General features: G+C 39.7%; 2 protein-coding genes across 3 annotated transcripts; both read left to right on the top strand.

Moving 5' to 3' along the window:
- Positions 1–15,594: 15,594 nt before the first annotated feature.
- LOC126627074 (aluminum-activated malate transporter 10-like) lies at positions 15,595–18,085 on the top strand. Its single transcript, XM_050296496.1, has 6 exons — positions 15,595–16,018; positions 16,141–16,281; positions 16,395–16,667; positions 16,780–16,898; positions 17,018–17,161; positions 17,468–18,085. Exons 1-6 carry the CDS (start codon positions 15,703–15,705, stop codon positions 17,939–17,941), a joined length of 1,467 nt encoding a protein of 488 aa, XP_050152453.1. The 5' UTR covers positions 15,595–15,702; the 3' UTR covers positions 17,942–18,085.
- A 793-nt stretch (positions 18,086–18,878) lies between these two features.
- LOC126627072 (uncharacterized) lies at positions 18,879–21,450 on the top strand. 2 transcript variants are annotated; one of them, XM_050296494.1, is made up of 5 exons: positions 18,879–19,038; positions 19,159–19,231; positions 19,328–19,493; positions 20,079–20,123; positions 20,455–21,450. In XM_050296494.1, exons 1-5 carry the CDS (start codon positions 18,959–18,961, stop codon positions 21,336–21,338), a joined length of 1,248 nt encoding a protein of 415 aa, XP_050152451.1. In that variant the 5' UTR covers positions 18,879–18,958; the 3' UTR covers positions 21,339–21,450. The 2 variants fall into 2 exon arrangements, with proteins under 2 accessions (XP_050152451.1, XP_050152452.1); XM_050296495.1 differs by having other exon boundaries at positions 20,082–20,123.
- The last annotated feature ends 110 nt before the right edge of the window (positions 21,451–21,560 follow it).

The raw sequence follows: 21,560 nt of genomic DNA on the forward strand, positions 1-21,560 counted from the left end.
CCACTGAATTGTTTTTGGCCTCTGTTGGGGCTTTTTTTTTTTTTTTATGGTGAAAGTAGTCATGGAATGTTATCGTCTCTCTCTCTCTCTCTCCATCCATCAAAAGGACTTGCCTACGTCTCCGGAACACCAATATGGCATCCCTGATGAACAACATGACGCCACGTGTATAACTTTACTAATGACGCATAATTAGTGTATAACTTTACTAATGACGCATAATTAGTTTGAGACATCATCATCTTAACATTTATGTTGCCTACATCTCCGGAACACCACTATGGCATCCCAAGAACAACATGACGCCACATGTTTAACTTTACTCATGATGTATAATTAGTTTGAGACACTGTCACCTTAGCATTTTTATTTCATGTAAGTCGTCCAAATGGAGGAATAAACCTAAGGCATACAAAATAAAGAGTGATGGACCACCAGAGAACAGACACAAAACCACAGGAAAAACATAAGCACCTACAAACTCAAGACACAAAACAAAACACATGACTAAACTAGCTAGGAACGCAAATTCAGAAGAAGAAAAATATGGAAAACTTGGATCAGAGACATACATCGGAAAAGGCCAAGAACTTCAAGAGTTTCATCATGTTTCGTTTTCTTTCTACAACGACAACAAAATTACATGATAGTCTTTAGATTCGTTATATGCGCTGCATATTGAAGGGAAAATTTCTCTTCTCAGGCAATTGACATCATGTGAGCCTTGGCGTAAAATATTACGATTCACAGTCTGACAATATTACATACTAATACTAATATATATAGCAAGAAAGCATGCATGACCCTTAAAATTTAGTAATATCTAATACAAATAGAGAATCTATATTTGAAAGAAGACCTAATATAAATGCTATACACCAAAGTGGTCATTGATCATCATGCACTAAATTCTTGAAGGCTAAAATATGTGGAATTAGGTACTTCTGTCTGATACAGTTGAAGTCAGGCTAAGATTTACGTTGGTTCTAACAACGGATTATTGTTCGAAACTGTTATATAGTAATTATTGGTAATTGTCTGCTAGTCATGGTATCATACATGAGTACATTGTATGGAAAGCTGATAGATCAAATAATAATGGAAGAGAAAAATATACCATGAAAAAACCCTGCAGAATTGTTGGTGAGAGTATTATCTCACGTCGTAGTTGTTTGATGACCCGATCATAGTGTGTAGTTCTATTCGCCTAATCCTTTCATTACCATTGATGTCATCGTCATGGAAGGAAAATGAAAATTTCTTACCAGGTATGTTGTTTGGCAGTTTTATCTAGTTAATAAAGTCTTTTGACAATTAACAGTTCATGTTTCTTCCCTCTCCCAAGGCACTAGGGATCTACATATATTGCCAGACATATATGTCATACATACTATTATTGGCATTCCAAAATAATTATCATGCGCTCCATAATGAAAAAAAAAAATTTAAGGGAGCAAAGAGCAAAATATAAATATTTGAATTGTTAATAACAAGTTCTTGTATTAAACAGAAGGAAAAAAAGGAGGAACTGTTGTTGAGAGTATTGTCTCACGTCGGATGAGTACAGCCATGCGTAGCAATATGTATAACGTCTTTGATCATTTTTTTTTTCGGTCTGAAACATTTTTGGTCTCTCCATCAATTATTAATTGGTGTTGAGTTTGATGCTCTATATATCATGTTGTTATTACTATCAAAGCAGGTTATGGACGTGTAAGTATCAGTGTATCACCAGTGGGGAAGCCACATAGACGCCAGGAGGTGCAGGCGCATCTCTGGTCATTGAAAATTTCCTTTAAGAGCGAGGAATCCGTCCTTCTGAACCTACACAGAAGGTGTTCGACGAATGCTTGAATGAAGGTGGTTGTCGCTACTGTGCTGCACTGGGCGCCAATTTTTTTCAGTATGATTATTTTACAATTGGAAATCAAGGTTTTAAAAGACGCTAGGCACTAGTCGGGCAACATGTTGAGGTTTAGTGCCTAAGCGGGCGCCTAGGCGGATTAGACGGATTTAAGTAAATCTATTATATTTCATATAAATAATGTTTGTTTATACTTAAAATATATATAATTTCATCATAGACTACAAAATAGAATGACATATATATTATAACATAATGAAAACATGAGGAACAATCATATAATGTGTGTTCATTTAACAAGTTTCTTATAATTTATTGAAAAAAATAAAATGCAAAATGAAAGTTATCTGTTTTCTGTCTAAATAAGTCGTAACCTAAGCAGGTTTGGACACGCTAGGCGGGTGCCTCAGTAGGTCTAGGCGCATTTTCTTAATTTTCTAACGCCTAGGCATTAATCGGGGTTGTAGCCAGCAGCCTAGCAGCTAGGTGGTGCTAGGCAGAGATTTTTAGAACTGTGTTCCAAACAAAGTAGAAGAAAGAGGAATAATAAGAGAGTTTATGTCTCTCCCCTTCCCAACCCACGCGATCTCTCATATTTCACCTAATTTGTATTTTTTTTTATTATTGTCCAATCAATTTGCACCACCTAGCTTGCTAGTTAATATGTCTTGAATATATTAGGATTTGTTTTGTTTTTTTATTTGTTGTGGTCCAATCAATTTGCCCACTAGGTTAATATTTTTTAAGTCATGTGTTTGACACCGTTATTTTTTTTAAAATTCGCTACAAATTCATATGAGCTTCAAAAAAATCCTTTAAGTACTATGAACTCGTAATCACTTTCATCTCATACCCGCCTAGGCATTAGGTCACAACTCATCACCTGACTAGCACATAGCCTTTTAGAACTTTGCTCATTATACAGTTACATTATAGAAAGATACTACAAGAAACAATGCTTAAATCATCCTTCAAATGATACGGTTAACTCAAATCCTCATTCGGATATTCCGGGTAGTCCAAATCCTTCTTCGAATATTCCGGTTAGTCCAAATCCTCCTTCAAATATTCCAAGTAGCTCACATTAAACCCTCATTTGAATAATACGGTCAGTCAAATCCTCTTTCGGATATTTCGAGTAGTCCAAATCCTCATTCGAATATTCCGATTAGTCCAAATCCTCCTTCAAATATTTTGAGTAGATCACTTAAAGTTAAAGTCACTGAATTTGATGAAATATTGGCCACTCTTCTTGCAGACCCTAGATATAGACCTTGAATAGTTTTCTACATTTTTTTTCGGACCTTTTACCTTTCTAAATTTTGTCCTTTTACCCGACAATTCCTGACTTCGCCACTGTGTATCACTACATAAAAATATAAGCTAAAAGGAGCCAAAATTTGAGATTGTTTTTTACATAAGGGGTTGAAAACTTGCGTTTGACATGTCTACATCATCTTTCGGTAAAGTATGATGCATAATTAACACACGTAATTATATTAAAATACATAATAATCAATCTGATCTTGTTGTGGGAGCAAATGTACGCATATATGCTTTTTTGATAGTTGAATTAGCCTTTCAAATCAGTGCATGCAGCTGTGGAAAGGAGGCTGAGATAAGTGCTCTTTCCATTCAAACTGAGATGAGCAACAAATTAACAATCAAAATGCATGCAGCCCCCAAGTTTTTAATCCTCTCTAAAATCCAACACCCCACAACTTTCCTTGGTCACATTAGTGACCTAATTTTTCCTTCCATTTCAAATTAAACAAATTCATATACAAACATTTTTAGTACCATATTGGACTCTCCACTATGATGATGGGATTACAAGTTTGTGAAACAGCTGGAGTAGTTTAAGCAACTGTGGCAAATAGGGTAATGGAGGTTTGAGAGGAAAGAGTTGCGTTTTAGGTTATGGTGGAAGGGGAAAGAAACAAAGGCCAAGACTATATTGTTTTTTTCCTCAAAAGGACTTAAAACAATTTTTCTTTACTGCTACAGAGGACTATAGAGGGAAAGCAGGAAACACGGCTCCTTATGATTACTTTATCGTTGTTTAAAATTTCGTATTGTGGAGCCAAAAATAATCTAAAAAATTATTGAGGTGAAACGTGAACTTTTGTGTTAGAATGACAAAATTACCCTCGAGGCACATCGGATTCCCACACGCATGCAACGGATAATAACGGCTCAATCAATAAAGAGTTAAAGGTGATCAATATGATATTTATTCAAATCCCTCTCATCATCCCTTATCAATCCCTTATTGATTTTATTCAAAAGGTAAATGTTAAAACTTCCTATTTAATTTAGAAATAATTGTCATGTTAATTGCAAGATATTTTTTTACATAATATCTTGTAATTATTCTCCAAATACCATCATATATAGCCGACCGTTCTCCATCCTAAGGGCTGGCCACTCCCCTATATATAGCTCTATCATCCCACTAAAAAGCGAGGCCATCTGCTACCCACAAACTTTTAAACACATTCTTTTCAGAATTCTAACTTTGGCATTGGAGATTCTTCGGCTAAAGGCCCCCCCAATTCATCATGGACGCGTGAGGCTTTTGGCCTTAATCGAAGGTGTTATTATTTTGCAGGTGCATTTTCGTCAAAGGAATAGGTGGCGGAAATTTGTATCAAAAAATTTGTGCTTTCATTGAGAGTTGATTCACACACTAGAAGAAGACTTTCACATTCAAAGTTTCTCATTTCTCGTTCGTTCGTAAATTTTTCATACATTCGTATTCCTAGAATTTTTTAATTCTTTGAATAGACATAGGAGAAAATACAATGGTGGGAAATTCGGAAGCCACAACGAACAAAACTTTCTACATTCAAAGATTTGGATGAAATGATGGAGGACGCGTTGTAGCCCCACCACAACGATCCATGAGACTCACTACGACAAGAGGAGTAACCTTGCCACCTTGGAACACCGCCACCATGGCAGCCACAACAGTTGATGTGGCAGTGGAGTGAAGGACAACTTCATGGCAGCTGGGCCACGAAACAACGACAACTACAGCCCACGGAGTAGCAGCCCAGCAAGCAGCAAGCCCAAGACCCGTAGGCCCATGAGGCAGCACGAGCCCAAGTAGCGCCGAGAAGAGGAAAGACCCAGCGCCCGTGTGCCCTGACGGCTTGGCTCGTGCCCGCGATCCAGCCCATGCCTATGATCCGACCCGCACCCGCGGCCTAGCCTATTCCCGTGGCACACCTAGCTGTCCAAACTGATTTGAACATCCTGGTTCGACCATTCTAGCTTTAGATTTCTAGACCGAAAATTGAATCGGGGGTATTTTCACCCCATTTTTTTTGGAGATTTGACATATCTTAACTTAAATCTCGCACCTAGAGTTTATTGTACTTCCACTACTCAAGGAGACGCATACCATCCAAGCTCTTCCATCCTAAATAACGAACAACATTTGTCTCTACAAGTCATAGAGCTAACAAGTATCCTCATGCAGCAAACGAACCTTGGTGAATTAGCTTTTGCAGCGCACCGAGATGCAACGTGCCCCAGACGGGGTATCCCGAAGTAGGACAAGGGTAGACGACAAACCTTTCCAATAGCGTCCCGGAAAACAGCCATTCGACCATCCACAAACCAAGCAGTGTACACTCATGTCTGGACCCCGAGATAACGTATACTTTCATCTTAGCGCGCGAATGAGCGTGCACTCCCGGTTAAGCCCAATAGACAAGCATACATTCACAGTTAGGGCCACACTCCGATAATTAACATGGACAACCTTCAAGGTGAAGTGTTCAATCATGGCTAGGTTCACAAAGAGCATCTTCCACCTTACATCAGAGTATGCATCATACAGGACGGAGAGAAGTAGTCACTCAATTCGGCTCAAGTTCAATCGGCAGCTTGCGAGTGATCCGCTCGCTTGCCAGGAACATTCCACATGCATGACAACTATGGCATAGACAAGCCGAGCACAGGGAAAAGCAGCCTAGACCAACAGGTTACCACCTGCAGTAGCTGAAAAATCAGCTGTCCTAGAGAGGCAAATTCAGGAAGAAGTTAAGAGGCTCATGACTGCACGATTGCGTGATTTCCAACGCAACAAAGCTACTAACAAAGCATTCCGACGAGACATGACCAACATAAACAAGTCATATTTCATTGACAAGATTGAGCAGACAGAACCATCCCACTACACTAGAGGATACAATGATTACTTACGTTTTGACAAATGTAGAAACTCAGCCTAATCGCTCACCAAGGGCAGGCAGGTACCAGAATGACACATTGGCCCAACCACCAAGAACTAGGGGCATGCCTTGTTTTCATCACAACTCCACGCTCAAAGTTATGCTACCTACTCCACGACCCCTGGCTGTCTTGATTTGTCACTATACTTTATAGTCGTGCTGATCTTGCACCATGACTCTTAGTCGTACCACCTTGTAGCTCATATCTGTGCCAATCAAGCCCGCAATACTTTAAACTTTAAAGTTCAAAGCATCCAACGACGGAGCAGAATATAAGGCCTTACTAGAAGCATCTGTTAGTGAAAGACTTAGTGATGTAGAAGCTTGCAATCCATTCAGATTCTCAGCTGACCACCGACCAAGCCTCAGAAGAACACATTATGAAACATCTAAGGATGTCGAAAATACTTGGAGAAGGTCCAAGAACAGCTTACTGTGTGATTCCCACTTACACTCTTACGCTGGTTCCACAAGCAGTTCAAAATCTCAAGTAGATCACCGAACAAGACCTCACAGGCTGAGGATTATTTCAGTTGTCCAGTTTTCCTTAATTGGGCTCACGACAACGACTTCCATGCTTTCTAGTGCGAGAGGTTAAACCAATTCCCCGACACCTATATGGGTCAGCTTTCTAATGCGATAGGGTAAACTAATTGTTGTCTAGTGTGAGAATCAGCTCTTTAGTGCGAGAGGGTAAACCAATTCTTCGACACCCATATGAGTCTGCTCTCTAGTGTGAGAGGGTAAACTAATTGCTCTCAAGTATGAGAGGGTAAACGAATTCCCCGACACCCATCTGGGTAAGTTCTCAAGTGCGAGAGAGTAAACTAATTGCTCTCCAGTGCTAGATAGTAAACCAATTCCCCGACACCCATATAGGTAAGCTCTCCAGTGGGAAAGGGTAAACTATTTCTTAGGCACCAATTTGAGTAAGCTCTCCAGCGCGAAAGAATAAACCAATTCTCGACACCCATCTAGGTAAGCTCTCCAGTGCGAGAGAGAAAACCAATTCCCTACACCTATCTGGGCCACACATCTCAAAGGGTCGAATACTCGAATACCAACTAAGCAGTAAATAGTTAGAAGGCAGCAGCTAACGACAAACTCAACAACTCGATGCCTCAAGAAGCCAAAACTCGAGGCCATAATGACTCCATGGGATCGTTAGCCTTTTTCGAAGTAATGTGCTCAACCGATGGTTTTATGGCTAAAAGTTTTGTAGGACACTTCAAGTAAGAAAAAATTCAAGAAAAACAAAGATGGAGTAAAACGAAAACAGTTTATTAAATTTCTAGTAAATTGATGAACTTAGACGAAGGTCGCCGAAATCCGACATAAGCTAAACAGAGCAGACTACTCATTTAGCAGCTTGGATGACCTTGGGCTCTCAAGCAGCCATCCTGCCTTCAGCAGCCACTTCGTACTTAACAGTTTGCTCACCCGACACTTCATCTTCAACAACTCCAATCTTGGCAGCACCATTTTCGATTACTCCATCCACGGTAGCTGAGAAATCAAACTCAAGCAGTTTCTTCCTTCTTGACAAGCAACACAAACTTGGCATCCCAAACCGTGGCCTCTGCCATGCCACTTCCTCGGCCCATGTCGAGCCAGCCATTAGCTCCAGCTAAGTAGAGCGGCCCAAGTCGTGGCCCTTGCCACACCACTTCCTCGACCTATGTCGAGCCAACTCCTGGCCCCTACCAGCCGACGTGTCGGACCACCCCAACAGCTACCCCGCAATAGCACCACCCAAGAAGAAGACAAAAAAAAAACAATTCTTACCTTGGTGCGGCGTAGAGAAGACAAAGAAACCAACAGAAGATGGTTCTTTGCAAGGGCAAGCAATGAAGAATGCTAAAGGAAAGGGAACAAATATCATCTAGCTTTTTTTTTTTTTTTTATAGGGATAAATAATTGCCCTTCGAAGTTGATTTAATCCCCTACTTAAGGTAGGATTAAATAGGCTTTGGAGGTGATTTATTTCCCTTTCTTAGAAGAATCTAATTCCAAGTCCAAGTGGGAATCTACATCAAAGTTGGAGATCTCTACACCTGCTGCTCTTTTTTTTGCGAGCAGCACAGCAGGTGTGGGAGCATTTGTAGAGCCAAAAATAATCCAAAAAATTATGGAGGTAACATGTGGACTTTTGGGTAAGAAGGACAACATTACCCTCGAGGCACACTGGGATTCCCATGCGCATGCAACATACAATAACGACTCAATCATGGAAGAGTCAAAGGTGATCAATATGGTATTTATTCAAATCCCTCTCGTCACTCCTCATCAATCCCTTATTGATTTTATTCAAAATGTAACTTCCAAAACTTCCTATTTAATTTAGGAATAATTTCCATGTTAATTGCAAGATATTTTTTCACATAATATCTTGTAATTATTCTCCAAATACCACCATATATGGTCGGCCGTTCTCCATCCTAAGGGCCGGCCATTCCCCTATAAACAGCCCTATTATCCCACCAAAAAGCAGGGTCATCTGCCTACCTACAAACTCTTAAACACATTCTTGTCAGAATTCTAACTTTGGCATTAGAGATTCTTCGGCCAAAGCCCCCCCGGCCCATTCATCATGGGCTCGTGAGCCTTTTGGCCTTAATCGAATGTGTTATTATTTTGCAGGTGCATTTTCGTTAAAGGAAGAAATGGCTGAAATTTGCATCCACAGGTATTGGTGGAAATATTGATGTGCAAATTGGTGGAAATATTGACGGTTATATCAAATATCGATATTGGTTGCTTTCGATGGAAATCATGGAATTTTAGAATGAAACTTTATGGATTGTCAAACATTGGTTTGTATAAATATAAGAGTTTTTCCAATTAACAAATGTGTAAGAAATATTGACGATATATGCTAGTTTTAGCCTAAACTTAGTTTCTCCAATATGAGGTGTAGTTTGTGTTGAAGTTAAGAACTCAGAGAGGGAAATGCATTTAAGAGAGAGAAAGAGAGTTGTAGAGAGAGAGTAAAAAATGTAATTGTGATTCTCATTAATTCAACTGAATAATACACATGGTATTTATACATAAATATCCTATCCCAATATATGTGCCAGCTCAGCATAAAGTATATAACTAATCACAAACATTCCAGTCATAACAACCAAGTGAAAGAAACTAATCTGGTGGAGGTTGGGATGCATTGCTGATGTGTGAGATTATACTCTTAACACACCCCCTCAAGCTGAAGGAGGGTGATCGAACTGAAAGCTTGGAAGTAAGGGCAGTAAACCGATCAGCAGCTAGAGGCTTGGTAAAAATGTCTGCGATTTGGAGAAGGGAAGCAACATGTTGAACACCAATATGCCCAAGTAAAACCTTCTCCCGAATATAGTGATAGTCAATTTCAACATGCTTAGTTCGAGCATGAAAAACAGGATTGAATGTAAGAGCAATGGCACTTTTGTTATCACAATAAATGACAGGGGTCCGTAACAAAGGGAAGGATATGTCATGGATAATCTTGCACACCCATGTAATTTCAGCAGCAGTAGAAGCAAGAGACCTGTACTCAGCCTCTGTTGATGACCGAGCCACTGTGGCTTGTTTCTTAGCACTCCAGGAAATGAGGTTAGAGCCAAGGAACACACAATACCCACTAGTGGACCGTCGATCCACAGGACAACCTGCCCAATCTGCATCAGACCAAGCAGTGCGACATTGAGAACCCTTGGTAAACTAAAGTCCTAAATCCACAGTGCCCTTAAGGTATCGCAGAATGCGTTTGACAGCCTGCAAATGTATGGTTCGGGGAGAGTGCATATACTGACAAGCCTGATTGACAGCAAAAGCTAAATCAGGCCGGGTTCAAGTAAGATATTGCAAGGCACCAACAGTGGACCGATAAGAAGTGGGATCAGATAGAAGAGTGCCGGAATGGTCCAGTTTGGAAGGGGACACAGGTGTGGCACAAGGTTTAGCGCCAAACATATCAGTCTTTTTGAGTAAGTCTAAAGCATACTTAGCCTGATGCAGTAACAAGCCCTTGTCAGATTTGTGTACTTCAATACCTAAAAAGTAATGAATATCGCCCAGGTCCTTGACAGGAAACATGGTTTGAAGTTGGGAGATGATTGATTGACACGCAGTGACTGAACTGCCAGTGATGATTATATCATCAACATAAACCAATATAAAGGTAATAGAAGTGTCTCGTTTAATAAAGAGACTGGTATCAGAGTGTGAGGAACGAAATCTCAGAGAGAGAATAGCCGTGTAGAAAGCCTCATACCAAGCTCTAGGGGCCTGTTTAAAACCATAGAGTGATTTCCGAAGTTTGCACACATGATGAGGTTTGGAAGGATCCACAAACCCTGGAGGCTGGAGCATATAAACATCTTCCTTTAAGTGACCATGAAGGAAAGCATTACTGACATCCAATTGATGGATAAACCAATCATAGGTAACTGCAAGAGAAAGGAGAATCCTGATGGTAGTAGGTTTGGCAACAGGACTAAAGGTTTCGGAGAAATCCAAACCTTCCTGTTGATGAAAACCCATGGCCACAAGCCGTGCTTTGTACCTTTCAATGGTACCATCAGGTTTGTGTTTGACTTTGAAGACCCACTTGCAGCCAACAATGTTGTAGTTGGAATGATTAGGAACTAATTCCCAAGTGCCAGTAGACTGTAATGCTTGAAATTCAGATTGCATAGCTTCCATCCAGTGAGAATACTTAGAAGCTTGGAGAAAGGTTGATGGAGTATGAGGTAATGTTATAAGAGAATCAACAGTGGATGGAAGTTGGTGTAGAGTGGCAGTGAACACCTTGGGTTTATGAATACCTGCCTTTGCCCGTGTAATCATAGAGTGAGTGTTGACAGGAATAGGAGGGGGTAAGGGTGGAGGCTCTGCAGAACTGGAAGATGCTGGAGGAGTATGTATGGACTCCGGATCAGATATGGATGGAGCAGAAGCAGTGCTGCCTGCTGGAGCAGTTGCAGGTGAAGACTGTTGCTCAAGATGAGACACTGGCAAAGGCAGATTGAGGGATATAGGAGTGTGGGGAGGAGAAGTCACACATGGACTGTGAAGTGAGGCCCGAGAAGACAGAGATTTGTAAGAAAATACTGATTCATCAAACACCACATGTCTTGAAATGTATAACCGATTCGAGATAGGATCCCAACACCTACATCCACTGTGATTGAGGCTATAACCCAAAAACACACATTGCTTACTTTTGAAATCCAACTTGTCTCTGGAATATGGTTGCAACCATGGATAACAAGCACAACTAAACGCCTTCAGTGTATGATACTTGGGAGAAGCATGAAATAGGAGTTCCCAAGGACTGATCACAGAAGACTGAGGAGGTAACCGATTAATGAGGTAGACAGCAGTCTGAAAAGCTTCAACCCAAAACTGTGCAGGTAAATCACTTTGAGATAACAATGTCCTGCCCATTTTAACAACATGACGATGTTTTCTCTCGGCACACCCATTTTGCTCAGGGGTGTGGGGACAACTCAACTGATGGGTGATACCTTGCTCATTGAAAAAACTTTGGAGTGACTTATTCAGGAACTCACCCCCTGAATCAGACCTGATACTTTGAACTTTGAAACCAAGGAGAGTCTGAAGTTTTAAAATAAAAGTCTTGAGAGTGGAGAAGACATCAAACTTGAAAAGTAAAGGATAGAGCCAACTATATTTGGTAAAATCATCCACTATTATTAGATAGAACCTGTAGCCAGTACATGAGGATGTGGGAGAGGGACCCCATACATCTGTGTGTAGCAATTGAAGTGGCCGAGAGGAATTACAAGGTAAAGTGGAAAATGAGAGCCTAGAAGACTTCCCTAGTTGAAAAGCAGTACATACTGACAGATTATTAACAGAACCAATTACAGGGAGATGATTCTTATGCACAACAGAATGTAAAGTCCCACCAGAAGGATGGCCAAGCCGACGATGCCAAGTATGTATATCAGCTTTAGCAATCATCAGAGCAGTTGGTGAGATTGCAATTCCAAAGACACCATTTGAAGCATGCCAGTAGAAAGGGTACAAACCTCCTTCACTAGGGCCCTGGAAAAGCATCTTCCCAGTGCTTAGATCCTTGACATAGAATCCGAACGGATCAAAGGTCAGAGAACACCAGTTATCATAAACAAACTTGTAAACAGATAACAAGTTACGGGAAGCCTGAGGAACTAACAGAACATCATTTAAACGAAAAGTAGCATGTTTGGTGCGAATAAGGGCAGAACCAGTATGAGAAATACACATACCTTTGCCGTCACCAACAAACAGCTGATCATTGCCAGAGTAGGGAATGGCAGAGTTGAGTGAAGAGGGATCAGGGGTGACATGATGAGATGCGCCATTATCAGTGAGCCAATAGCTAGGAGATGCAGAAGAATTCATGGCAGACATTGCAGTAGGAGATGGAGATTGAGCAAACTGAGAGAGACGATTACACATAGGAGCCCAATGACCATATTGAAGGCATAACTGACACTGAACTGAGCGACCAGAGGAAGAAGATGGACCAGAAGGCTGACGAGAAGGACTAGCACCAAGAATGCCACCGGAGTTATTGGGATGCCAGTTGTGAGGTTTGTTTCCCCCAAAATTGCGATTATGAGTATACCGATTACGATTATGAAAACGACCACGAGAGTTGCCTCTGTTGAAATTACCAACAGGAGGAGAAGATTGAGCAGTATAGGCATGAAATGGTGCAGTCGAGGAGGAAGAAGCTCTGGTTTTGCGTTTTTGGAGTGAGATTTCTTTGCTCAATAGAAGACCATGCAACTCATCAGCAGTTACAGATTCATTTCGAGTCTCAATAGAGTCAACAAAGGACTCATACTCATCAGGAAGACCAGATAAAATGTATGCAACAAGATCAGACTCAGACAATGGTTCACCAGCAGCAGCAAGTTTATCAGAGATGTCTTTGATCGAATTAAGAAAGTCGGTCATTGAAGAGTCACCTTTCTGAATCGTTTGAATCTTCGAACGAAGACTGTGAACATGGTGCGGGAAGCGCCTGAGAAACGCCGCTCAAGAGATTGCCACAGAGAGCGAGAGTCTTCCATGCCAATCGTCAAGGGAAGAAGATTTTCAGAGAGAGTAGAGTTGATCCAGATCATCAAGATCTGATCGCGCTCACACCAGTTCTCAAAAGATGCATTAGGAACACAAGTACCAGAGGGATCGCGAACAAATGGAGGAGGACACAGATCCTCGCCATTGACGAGTCCAAGAAGCTTGAAGCGCTTCAGCACAAGAATGAATAGACTGCGCCAAGTGATGTAGTTCTGACGATTGAGTTTCGTCGGAACCATTCCAGCTACATTTGCAATGGAAATCGTGCCAATCGTCAAGATCGAAGGATTGGAGACGACACTCGGAGGAAGATTTGCTGAAAAATTAGGGTTTGCAGGAGGTGGAGAGGGAGAATCCGAGGAAGTTGCTGCTGCCGACATATCAAGAAAATGAATTGAGAGGTGCTGAATTGAGAGGGAAAACGAAGAGATCAGAAAAGTAGCGATCTGTTTGGAAGATCAGAAAATGCAAAAACAGCAAGAAAATTGCTAGAAGAGGGAAGCGCCGGATCGGAGTCGGTTAGACGATGGTGATGATACCATGTTGAAGTTAAGAACTCAGAGAGGGAAATGCATTTAAGAGAGAGAAAGAGAGTTGTAGAGAGAGAGTAAAAAATGTAATTGTGATTCTCATTAATTCAACTGAATAATACACATGGTATTTATACATAAATATCCTATCCCAATATATGTGCCAGCTCAGCATAAAATATATAACTAATCACAAACATTCCAGTCATAACAACCAAGTGAAAGAAACTAATCTGGTGGAGGTTGGGATGCATTGCTGCTGTGTGAGATTATACTCTTAACAGTTTGGACTTCACCCCCATTTTCATCTTTCTCTTATTTTTTGGATATTTCCAAGGAAGTATCGACTGTATCGAAGAAAGTTTAAACATTACTTACAATTATGTCAGTTAATGCGTTATTTTTTCTTAGCTGCAAATCACAAGCTGAAACATATTATAAATAACTTGTAGCTTGACAATAATTTATCTGCAAAGAAGAAAAACTCGTTAAACTATTAGAAGCCGGGTGTTTCCGGGAAAGAAACTCTTAACACTCGAGATTCTTACCGTAGTACTAGAGCGAGAGAGAGAGAGAGAGAGTACAAGATTGTTGAAATAGTTCTTCCATGATGGTATATGATATGGTAATATAAGAAATATGTCTTGAGTGCTGGTTCCTAATTATGTTATCCGTGGCATAATATATAAGTAGAATATGTTGATTTGATGACATGATAGTGCGCTGATGTTACCACTTTTGATGAATTTAGGACACAAATATGTCACCAGTCATCAAGGTTTGGTCTTAGGTCCATGACTCTCTCTCTGGCATTAAGGAAAAATTGGAAGGTTTAATTATCAGTGTATCATAGAATTTCCTTCAAATGAAGATCTGCACAAATTAGTTATATTTAGTAGAATCACTCGTATGCATTTTTGTGCTCCGGTTAGAAGATATAACTATGAGACGGAGGCGGCAAAAGGAGTAGAAGAAGATTTAGGAAGACTTGGAAAGAGACTTTAAGAAAATATATGGAGTACTTAGAACTAATGGAAGACTTGTGCAAAACAGAGCACATTGGCGTCTTAAGATTCATACAGCTGATCTCACTTAGTAAGATAATACTTGATTGTTATAGTTGTTGTATTTGTATGCATATCATAGCGTTGGGATTTTCCTAAAAAAAAAAAAAGGAAGAGAACTATCTGTATGCAGTTTGATTACTAATTATAATCGGTAAAAGATTTGTCCCACTTCCCATATGTTGATAGTCACCTGATTACATTTGGTAAATTTCCACAAATATCCCATATCACATTTAGTAGGTTAAAGAGTCTAGGCAGTGCAAGTAACACAAATTAATTGTATTATAAAAAACTTTGAATTCCAGGATTGAACACTGTATATGTTTGAAGTGAAAACGACCAATTGATACAGGTGTAAGAAACAACGAGATTATAAGCTCGAAATCTATGCATGACTTATGCGTAGTTGCCATTTTATAGATACAAATCGATAACATATCAATATGTTTTATTGGTGATAATGATATCGGCACATTATTGAACACATAATGATAATTGAAAAACGAACGTTCATTCCATAGTCAAAAGCTTGAATAGAATTTTTACCTATTTTGAGTGAATAGAGAAAGGAATTAATGGAAGTTGTAGATCAACGAGTGTCCTTGAGTCTTCAACCTGACCTACCCAACATTCAACAAAAAAACAAGTGCATTGGCCTTTAGCTGCTATTGGAAATTTCTTGTTTATTCTTTCTTCTTTACATCATTACTTGCTAGCTCAGTTGTTTATTTCGTTCCACTATGAGAAACCAAATTCCCACTTAGTATATATACTTCAGTAATCCCACTGCTTTCTTCACCAACAATCTTCTCCACATAACCCTGAGGACCACATTGTCGTATAGTTCTGCTTGTCTAATTCTCAATTTCCTCGCTATTTCCGTTTTTGAAAAAATAGCTAAGGAGAAGGAAGCGAGTGACACAATGGAGTGGAGGATAACAATGGCCGACGGATCATCTGAAGCTTTGGCTCCCACCGAGGCACGGGGGTGCCCCGGCATAGCATGTCTTGCCCTAAAGGGTCTGGTTGTAGGGTTTGTAATGAAAGTATGGAACTTTCTGAAGAAAGCTTGGGACTTGGGACACAGTGATCCCAGAAAAGTGATCCACTGCCTCAAAGTTGGGATGGCACTCACTGTTGTCTCACTCTTTTACTACTTGAGACCTCTCTATGAAGGTGTGGGAGGAAATGCCATGTGGGCAGTTATGACAGTTGTGGTTGTCTTCGAAAATACTATTGGTAAGTTACAAATTTTTTCTAATGTGTGTCTTTACACGCTAAAAGTTTAGCGCCATATTAGCTTCTTAGTGAAGCTCACAAGCCGAAAAACACCCATTGTTAAATTGTTAATGTGCATGCAGGTGCAACATTATATAAAAGTATAAACAGAATATGTGGAACTTTTCTTGCCGGATTTCTTGCCATCGGCATCCATTGGATTGCAAATCGATCCGGGAAAGAATTCGAGCCTTTCATCACTGGAATATCTGTTTTCTTATTAGGTATGTAGTAGTCTTATTAATCTCATTTTATTTTGTGAGTAGCTATAAATAGTAGACTTATAAGTTCTAATGTGTTACTGTTATAATGTTATTGTTATTCTTTTTTTCTTCAGCTTCTGCATCAACCTTTTCGAGATTCATACCTTCAGTGAAAGCTCGATTTGATTACGGTGCTATGATCTTCATCCTCACATTCAGCTTAGTTTCGGTGTCGGGTTACCGGGTGGATCAGTTATTCCACATGGCCAGCCAAAGAATGTCGACCATCGTCATTGGGACTTCCTTGTGCGCTGTCATAACCATGATCATTTGCCCCATTTGGGCTGGGGAGGAACTCTACATGCTCATCACTCGGAACATGGACAAGCTTGCCAATTCCTTAGATGGTACAAAATTTAATCCAATCCCATCAAGTTTAGGACAATTTAATCCCATCTTGTGTTTGCTGTCCCAGGACAATTTTGCTGACATTATAAAATTGTCCCACTATACTTTCAGGTTGTGTGGCAGATTATTTCAATGATAGTGGAGGCTTTGCTGGTAGTGACAAAGAATCTGACAAGAAATTGCTTGGCTACAAATGCGTTTTGGGGTCAAAGGGAGCAGAAGAATCCATGGTATGCAACATAAACATATATAATTTGATGGGTTATTTGGTGTAACTTCCATTTTTTATTCAATAAAATTCTCTTGTATCGTCGAAAAAAAATCTAACAATGGCATTTTCAATCTATAGGCCAATTTTGCTAGATGGGAGCCGGCACACGGCCGATTCAACTTTCGGCATCCATGGAAGCAATACCTCAAAATTGGGGCATCAATGCGTGACTGTGCTTATTGCATCGAGGCCCTCAATGGTTGTGTCAGTTCGGAAAATAAGGTAATTCCAAGATCAGTAATCTACTAAAAGCAACTTTATTAAAAACATGTGTTGAAAGTTTAATAAAAATCCTAAGTGCTTCTTGAAAAATATTTGGAACTTCGAAGTTGGAACTACAAGAAGCATCTACTAAGTGCTTCTCGAGAAAGGCACTTCCAAGTGCCTTTATAACCAATAATTTTCTTTTTTGTTTCTTTCAATCCAACATTGTCAAAAGTGTTTTTAGTTATTTAAAAAAATGCTTTTATTATTTCATCACCAGCGCTAGAATGACACAAACTGAACCTCTCTGATATGAATAAACAGGTCTCTGAGTTGGCAAAGAAGCATATCAGCAACATTGCCATGAAAGTAAGCTCAGATTCTTCAACAGTGATAAAAGAGCTAGCAAAGACTATGAAAACAATGAAGAAATCAACTGCAATAGATCTCCTAGTTGGAGAAATGAACAATGCAGTTCTGGAGCTCCAAGAGGACTTGAAATCTCTTCCTAACTTATTCATTAATCGACAGCCACAACTGCCGCAGGAATCCGATGATTGTCCCGAAAACAACAACACAAAAGCAGAAGCAGAAGCAGTTGCTCTCATGGACATAATTCCACTTGTGACTTTAGCTTCTCTGCTGATTGAAATTGTTGCAAGGATTGAAGGCATGGTAGGTGCAGTCGAGGAACTGGCTGAGCTGGCTGAGTTCAAGGCAGCCGGCGATCGGAAGGCGAATCAGAATCAGACTACTAACAAAGTTGTACCTGATCAACATGCCCTCCGAAGGGTCTGAGTTAGATTGTACATTGATTATTGTTCTTGGCAGATTGTGTTGTTGCAAGAAAGGTGGCAAGAAACATATACTACCGAGGTGGTGCTGTAAATTATACCAATCCAACAACTTGGAACATAATTGAAAGTCTGTCAATTGATCAAACCTTAAATGGCATTTTATGTGTTTATGTGACTAGTTCTTACTTAAGGATAACTTAGGTTTGATTTTCATACGAATTGCAGTCCAAAATATTTTCGCAATGAGAATTGTTTTTTCAATTCCATTCCAAAAAAAGAAAAAAAAAAATTAGTGTCAACATCCATTCCAAATTTCGAAAAAATTGAATTGAATTTTTTAATAATATGTTTCAAATTTCTTTAAATAATAACTTGAAATCTTGAATATGTCCAGCATTGAAAGGTCGGAATTAAAAATTCATACTGAAAACATGAAGAAACTACATTGGTTAATAAATTCGCTTATAAGAGAAGAATAAGTAGAGTATCGCTTTGAAATAATTATTTCTAAAGCCAGTTATTGTGGGTAGTTTAAGTTTGAAAACTCGATGTGTATTTTATAACTTTAGAGCTTTCAGAATTTTAATTTTGGAAAATTTTAGAATTTTGAATATCAAAATTCATTTGAGTGTCCCAAATTGAAAACTCTTGAATTGAAATAGGTCAAAATTTGAATTTCCAATTTAACCCGTGCCAAAATGAGTCGACTGACTATAATACAGTATGTGGAATAATGGTAGGTAGACCAACTTTTAGACCACATTTTCAAATTATATGATATGTTATCAATTAAAATAAGTACGTTAATCACAATTTGAATAATAATCAAATAATCAATAACTACGTTATTGCAGTATGGGGGCAAATCCCTTGACCGCCTTAATTGGGCTTAGTGCATACATTTGGGCCTCTCTTATAACCCAAAGCAAAAAGAAACGAACGTTCCAGTCTTTGACGGTCCCTTCTTTCTCACTTCATAACTCTCCAAAACCCCTTCGAAACTCGAAAACCTTCAGCCATGGCGGAATCCATCATTACCTCAGAAAAACCCTCCACCTCGTCCCCTCTAGAACCTCCTTCCCGTATCGTCTGCCACGTGTATGTTCTTCTCCAAGCTCATCTCTCTTTCATCAACAAAGCGTGATAATTTATTTTATTTTTTTCTGGAAAATTTTCCGATTTTGATTTATTCAATTTTTTGTTTTTGTTTAATTGCAGCTGCCAGAAGCAATTTTCTCAGTACACATGCCCTCGATGCAACTCACGCTACTGTTCCCTGCACTGCTACAAGGTATGTATGCTAATTTATACAGATTTAATTTAATTTAAAATATTTATTTTGTAATTTTGGTGTTTGATTGTTTTGAAATTTGATTTGATTGAGCAGTCGCATAATCTCCGGTGCACCGAATCGTTTATGAAGGAGAATGTGGTGGGGGAGCTGGGGCAATTGGGGCCCGATGACGAAACTAAACAGAAAATGCTGGACATACTGAAACGATTTCACTCTGAAGAAGAAGAAACTGATGACATGGATGATGATGATAATGCTGGTATGTTTTTATTTTGTTATTATAAGTTGGTGTTCTCATGTTTTTCGATGAAGTTTATGGCTTTCGAGTTTAATGACGTTTTTGGTGAGTTTTCGGTACTTGAGATTTTGTATGTGCATTGTAAGATATAAGAGAAGTTTGTTATTGAGGGATTGCTAGAGCTTTGAACTAGGAATTAGGACTGGAATCTAGTTAGTTTTCGATAAATGTTTGGTGGTTCGGGTGGGTTTAAGGGTGGAGTGAACAATTGGATTGCTGACTTAATCCGTCGATGTTATGCTGATTACCGATTGTTTAGCAGTCGATGGCACATGCAAGTTTACTAAACTAGTAGATGTTTTATAGTTGAGTATAAATGAAGTAAGTAGGTCTCGTGTGATGCTAAATCGGGCCTGATTGATGATAGCAATAAGCGTAAGGCTGCCTTTAAATGAAATTGATAACTAGTATCGTAGTTGGTCGAAGGATAGGTTTTCCGTGTTTTATTGGCTTCCTAAGAGATATTCATTGTTTAATTACGGTCCTTAAATGTTTTTTTTCTTCACAAATTTGGATATCTGACCGAAATCTAAACTTATTTTTCAGCAGGTTCTGCACTGTCTGAGGAGACTATTCAAAAAGTGCTGTCTGGTATGTTACTGTCTATCTTTTATTGATGTATTTAGCTTCTAGCTCTCAAGTTCTTTCGTATCTTTCATTCATTTGATTTTACATTTTCAAAGAAACAGATATTTGCACTCCTTGGTTTATATTTGGAAGTTAAATTTAGCTCACGTCTACTGGATTATGCGTTCTCTGCTTTCCTCTATATGTCCTAAAGCTGACATGAGTCATTTTGCACTCCGTAGTTTTATACTTGCAAGTAGTAAATTTTAACTTATGTCTTTCTGGATTATGTGTTTCCTGCATTCCTCCATATTTCCTAAAGCTGACATAAGTCGGTTGCCTTTAACCTTTGTAGGTGGTGAAGTTAGTCTGGATGATCTATCTACAGAAGAGAAGAAACTATTCCAAAGAGCTGTCGTTTCTGGGGAACTGAGCAAGATGATTAAGCCTTGGGATCCGTGGTGGTTGAAGCCTTCTGCCAGAACGATATCATTTAGCAAGGAAGGATCCCAACTTATCCAACCTCTTGTCAAAGACGATGAATCAATGTCACCTGAGGATAATTCAGAGAGCAATCAAGCGAGTGAGATTCCACCCGGGCCTGACACCGCACTGCCCCCAGTCAGCAAGCTGAGTTCCACAAAGCCATCACCGTCCTTAGCTGTTCATCTGGTTGACATCATATACAGCTACTGTTTCACACTCCGTCTTTACAATGGAGATTGGAAATCGGATGCCATAGGATCATCCATGGCGGTGCTTTCTGTCTCCAATGTACTGGGCCAGGGTGGGCAACCGGAGACTGTCCTGGAAGTGCTGTCTTATTGCTTGGAGAAGACCTGCTCCCCAGACTTCAAACATACAGGCGGCTTGCAATTTGGACTCGGTCTCATAGATGATGTAACAAGCCTATTAATGCTAGGAACACCCGCTTTGTTGTGCTTGCTCTGTGATCTGCAGAGGATGGTTCAGGCTGGGGAGAGGGATCTGAAGTCAGAGAAACCACGAAAGTTGTCACGGAGAACAGAAATTAGGAACAAGCTTAAGTTGGCCGAACGGAAAATTTATTTCATCATGTGTTGGGTGCACGAGCAAACCGGGGAAGTTTGGACTCCCTTAGCAGCCATTGTAACGGCCGAAAAGAGTTCAGCTTTGAGTTATCAATCGGCTTCGAGGCCCGGGAAAGCGGAGAAGAAAGCCGAACCAAAGAGCAAGGTTTTGATTCAGGAGATTAGATGAAAAATAATAACATTGTAAGTTGTTGTAATCAAATTGTTTCTCCTTTTGAGTGTGTCTGTTATTGTAACACATGATCTCAGCCGAGAAGCAAAAACGACGACGTTAAACCTTATTCCCCGCCGGCGTTAAACCTTTTAATTACCGGACAATGGCAATTCTGTTATTTCACAAAAAGTCACGGGACATTTTTGGCATTCCATCCAAAACCTATATCTGTTGACC

This window comes from Malus sylvestris, chromosome 6 (assembly GCF_916048215.2).
Source record: "Malus sylvestris chromosome 6, drMalSylv7.2, whole genome shotgun sequence".
In the NCBI taxonomy this organism is placed as follows: domain Eukaryota; kingdom Viridiplantae; phylum Streptophyta; class Magnoliopsida; order Rosales; family Rosaceae; genus Malus; species Malus sylvestris.

Bases quoted from the DNA above. Each gene is read 5' to 3' on its own strand.
- LOC126627074 (XM_050296496.1), top strand. From the start codon at position 15,703: ATGGAGTGGAGGATAACAATGGCCGACGGATCATCTGAAGCTTTGGCT. The intron at 16,019-16,140 runs GTAAGTTACAAA...ATGTGCATGCAG, and splicing joins TGTCTTCGAAAATACTATTG to GTGCAACATTATATAAAAGT. The intron at 16,282-16,394 runs GTATGTAGTAGT...TTTTTTCTTCAG, and splicing joins AATATCTGTTTTCTTATTAG to CTTCTGCATCAACCTTTTCG.
- LOC126627072 (XM_050296494.1), top strand. From the start codon at position 18,959: ATGGCGGAATCCATCATTACCTCAGAAAAACCCTCCACCTCGTCCCCT. The intron at 19,039-19,158 runs GTATGTTCTTCT...GTTTAATTGCAG, and splicing joins TCCCGTATCGTCTGCCACGT to CTGCCAGAAGCAATTTTCTC. The intron at 19,232-19,327 runs GTATGTATGCTA...TTGATTGAGCAG, and splicing joins GTTCCCTGCACTGCTACAAG to TCGCATAATCTCCGGTGCAC.